The 3,341-nt window shown below is 36.7% G+C and overlaps 1 protein-coding gene across 1 annotated transcript; it reads right to left on the bottom strand.

The window, feature by feature from the left end:
* Positions 1-250: 250 nt before the first annotated feature.
* LOC113322335 (glutathione S-transferase L3-like) lies at positions 251-2,484 on the bottom strand. The gene is made up of 9 exons (XM_026570408.1): positions 2,324-2,484; positions 2,078-2,216; positions 1,906-1,992; positions 1,637-1,735; positions 1,447-1,543; positions 1,245-1,321; positions 929-1,036; positions 570-653; positions 251-454 (listed from the first exon to the last, which is right to left on the bottom strand). Exons 1-9 carry the CDS (start codon positions 2,338-2,340, stop codon positions 446-448), a joined length of 717 nt encoding a protein of 238 aa, XP_026426193.1. The 5' UTR covers positions 2,341-2,484; the 3' UTR covers positions 251-445.
* Positions 2,485-3,341: the final 857 nt, after the last annotated feature.

The following is a 3,341-nucleotide window of genomic DNA, read 5'->3' as shown; positions in this document are numbered from 1 at the left end:
AAATTGGATAATGCAACGGCTGCATTCCTCTGAAGAATTCTTTTGCAGCAACATGCATTTCCTCCTGGCCTGGAGCTCAATTAACAATCAAAGAGAAACAAAATCTGATCAAAAATTTTGTGCACAGGTCATGATTGACTACGAACTTCAATTACATGCATGATACATCGTGTTCTCATTGGTCATGTGTAGAATTTTGCCCTTCAGGTCTCACTGTTTCTTAGTAATGCTGACAGAAAGAACCAGAGAATAGCTTCAATCATGTAATCCGTATTTTATTATTATTATGAGATGGAATTATAACTTCCAAACAGCAAATACATTATGTAGTTTTTTCATTATTGTTATATCAACCAGAGCTTGCAATAAAACACTTCACTTTTATAGTACGACATGTTCGAGTGAAAGGCTTGATGATGGGTGATTTCCAAGCATGGAATAGTATTCAAAGGCCCTGCAGAAATATAATAAGAGAGAATTTTAGATTCTAATGAAACAGCTAAAGATTTGATTAAGAGATTTTGACAACAGATCTAGCAATGCAGTAGAGGATGAGCGGGATTACTGACCAAGAATTTTTGCTTTATGTTTGCAACTATCTCTGCAGGATCAATAACTTTGGTTTGTGTGTAACCGTCGATTTTGTTCAACTCCTGCAAAATCATAACATTGTTTTAGCTTCAGAATGTCGAAATCAAAAGTACCTATTACACATTTCAGACGTAGTTCAACGATTTATCTCAACAATAATACAAGCCTTTTATTTTAGCTACAGATGGGTAACATTGATCATTCAATTTGTAAAACTTGCCACAATATTAACTAACTGAAAAGAGTGTTAGACGTGGTGGGTGTGGACAAAATTTATCCTCTCTTAAGAATACAATTAACCATGACACTGACAACAAAACAAAATGCAAAAGTATACCTCAATCCATGATGCTAGCTTCGGCCTTCCTGACGTGATATCATACTTGTTAACATCCAATAGTAAGGGCTGATACCTTTCAACAAATGGAGCATAAGCTATGTCAACCTGACACATCAAGGATTTATCATTAGAATTTCGTATTCAATTACCAGGTAACAACTACAAGAATGAAAAAGAATTGGCAACAAATGTAGCATGCTTCCCAACAACTAAGGATTCATCAGATATATAAGGATTCAGCAAATGATAAATCTCAGGTCAAAGCTGGACACTGCCATAATAAAATATACTAAAAAACGGATTCTGCTTTTACCAGACTGAAATCACCAAGGAAGAAAGGCCCGTCGGAGGATTTGGAGAGCGCTGCCTCTAGGTAATCAAAGGGAGCACCTAATGCAAGTCAACCATGTATTACAATGTAAAGTTGGTTTATCTATGCTGCAAGTTCCTTTCCTACTCTTTTTTTTTCCCGTTTTGAAATCAAATACATAAATATGGAAAGGGTTCACTCTTACCAACATATGTGCCTCCCTTAATCGAGCCAATCACACCGCTACTAAATTCGCCTGCGTAGGATAGTAATTCCTCTGCGAACTCTCTCTTGGCAGGGTCCTTTCAAATTTTCAAAGCATTCGTAAGAGCCCACACTTAAAAGCCAGAAATAAATTTATCTATCAAGCGGATAAAGACAGATTGATAACTCACATTTGGGAGAAGTGCAGGTCCTTCAAAGTTGGTATCAAGATACTTGATTAAATCAAGACTCTCCCCTATCACTTCATTATTATGTTCAAGCGCTGGTACCTGAATATAATATGCGATTACCCCGTAAATAGCAGGATACTAAAGAAACAAAATCAATAAAGAGAATTCAAAGCATTCGTGACCGAAACCCGGCCACTTATTGCCAAAATACCTCAATTTACACCTAAAAATGATGCTTAAATGCATGTTGTGCTTAAAAAAAATGTCACCTTATTTGGAGGGTACACTTTTTCCTTGTACCAGTCAGGCCTGTTTGGTAGATCAATTGCTATCAATTTGATCTTTTCTTGCAACCCCTACATATCACAAATTAAATTTTTTTTCAGATCAATTGGTTAAAATTTCCAAGAAGCCACCAAGGGTTTTACAAAGAGTACTAACCTTGCAATTCCTGGCAATCCATACACGCTGAGCATAAGGGCAGATGTAAGCAATATACAATCTTGTTGTTCCATCAAAAATAGTAGGTGGTTCTGAAGTAGAGTCAAGCGCAGGAGGCAGAGCCTCCACCTGAACATCTCTGAAGCAAAACCCACAAAATTCATGATTTTTTCAAAAACCCACTAATTAAAACACAAAATTCATAATTTTTTAGACAACCCACAAAGAAAAACTGAGAATTCTTACGAAGTACTGGTCGCCATTGATTAAAAATGCAGGAAGGACTCTGTTTTTGTTAGTTCTTGAACAGAGACAACAAGGCGGTGGTGGAGAAATCAAAATCGAGAGTGAGGAAATTTTGGTATGACGAATTGAAATTATAGCGGCCATTTTTCTTTACTGTTGAACTAGAAAGAAGTGGGACTGTTAGGTTTCAACTTTGTGAAATGATTTTGTCGATGAAAACGGAGTACTAAATTTTGTGTGCAGAAGGAAGCCACGTAGCTCCATTAAGGACTTTTGGAGCCCGGCTCTGTTTGTGATGACGTCGTCATATTTGAGAAGAACCTTGTTAAGAAATGCAACCTAATTTTGTATCTAGCTAGATGAATGTGTGGATACACATACACCGTGCGTGGAGCATTTCTTATTGAATTAATAAGCTCCCGTTATGGACTCAACAAACATGAAAAATCGGTGACCAAATTAACAAGTTTGATGGTTTGTACACCGCAGACCAACATGAGAGCGCGTCTCATTTAGAACCTCGCGATGAAGAAAACTTGCTGGAGGGTGAAGGAAAACTGCGTGGGCTGTGATAACCCGCCAGCGGTTGATTATTAAACCCCAAAGGCCACATCTCAATCCAGCCATCCAACAACTCTTACTCTTTTCGCTATAAATTCAGCTCATTTCAAACTTAAAATTCACACCTTCTACACCGTTATTTCTAAATTTTTCAATTTCATATCATCTAGATACCATTTTTTCCTTGTTATTCCACACAACTACTCATACCATCCCAATCTATCAGAAAAAAAATTCAAATAATCCATTTTTCTAGCAAATATGACATCTCCCTCGCAACAATCCGAACAACAAGCGCAACAATCCCAACAACAATCTCAAGCAAGAGGTATTAGAATTCGTGGTTGCAAGTATACTTTGGATGAAGACGAATCAATTTGTAGAAATTATGTACTATTATTTACAGTAGATCAAATCAATGTTGTACACAAGAAAAAAAAAACTTTTTATGGAAAAT

The sequence above is a fragment of the Papaver somniferum genome, chromosome 11 (genome assembly GCF_003573695.1).
Source record: "Papaver somniferum cultivar HN1 chromosome 11, ASM357369v1, whole genome shotgun sequence".
Taxonomy (NCBI): Eukaryota; Viridiplantae; Streptophyta; class Magnoliopsida; order Ranunculales; family Papaveraceae; genus Papaver; species Papaver somniferum.
Note: the sequence above shows the minus strand (reverse complement) of the source record. Positions and strands in the feature narration are given on the sequence as shown.

Bases quoted from the DNA above. Each gene is read 5' to 3' on its own strand.
- LOC113322335 (XM_026570408.1), bottom strand. The intron at 1,322-1,446 runs GTAAGAGTGAAC...GACTTGCATTAG, and splicing joins TAAGGGAGGCACATATGTTG to GTGCTCCCTTTGATTACCTA. The intron at 1,037-1,244 runs GTAAAAGCAGAA...TTGATGTGTCAG, and splicing joins TCCTTGGTGATTTCAGTCTG to GTTGACATAGCTTATGCTCC.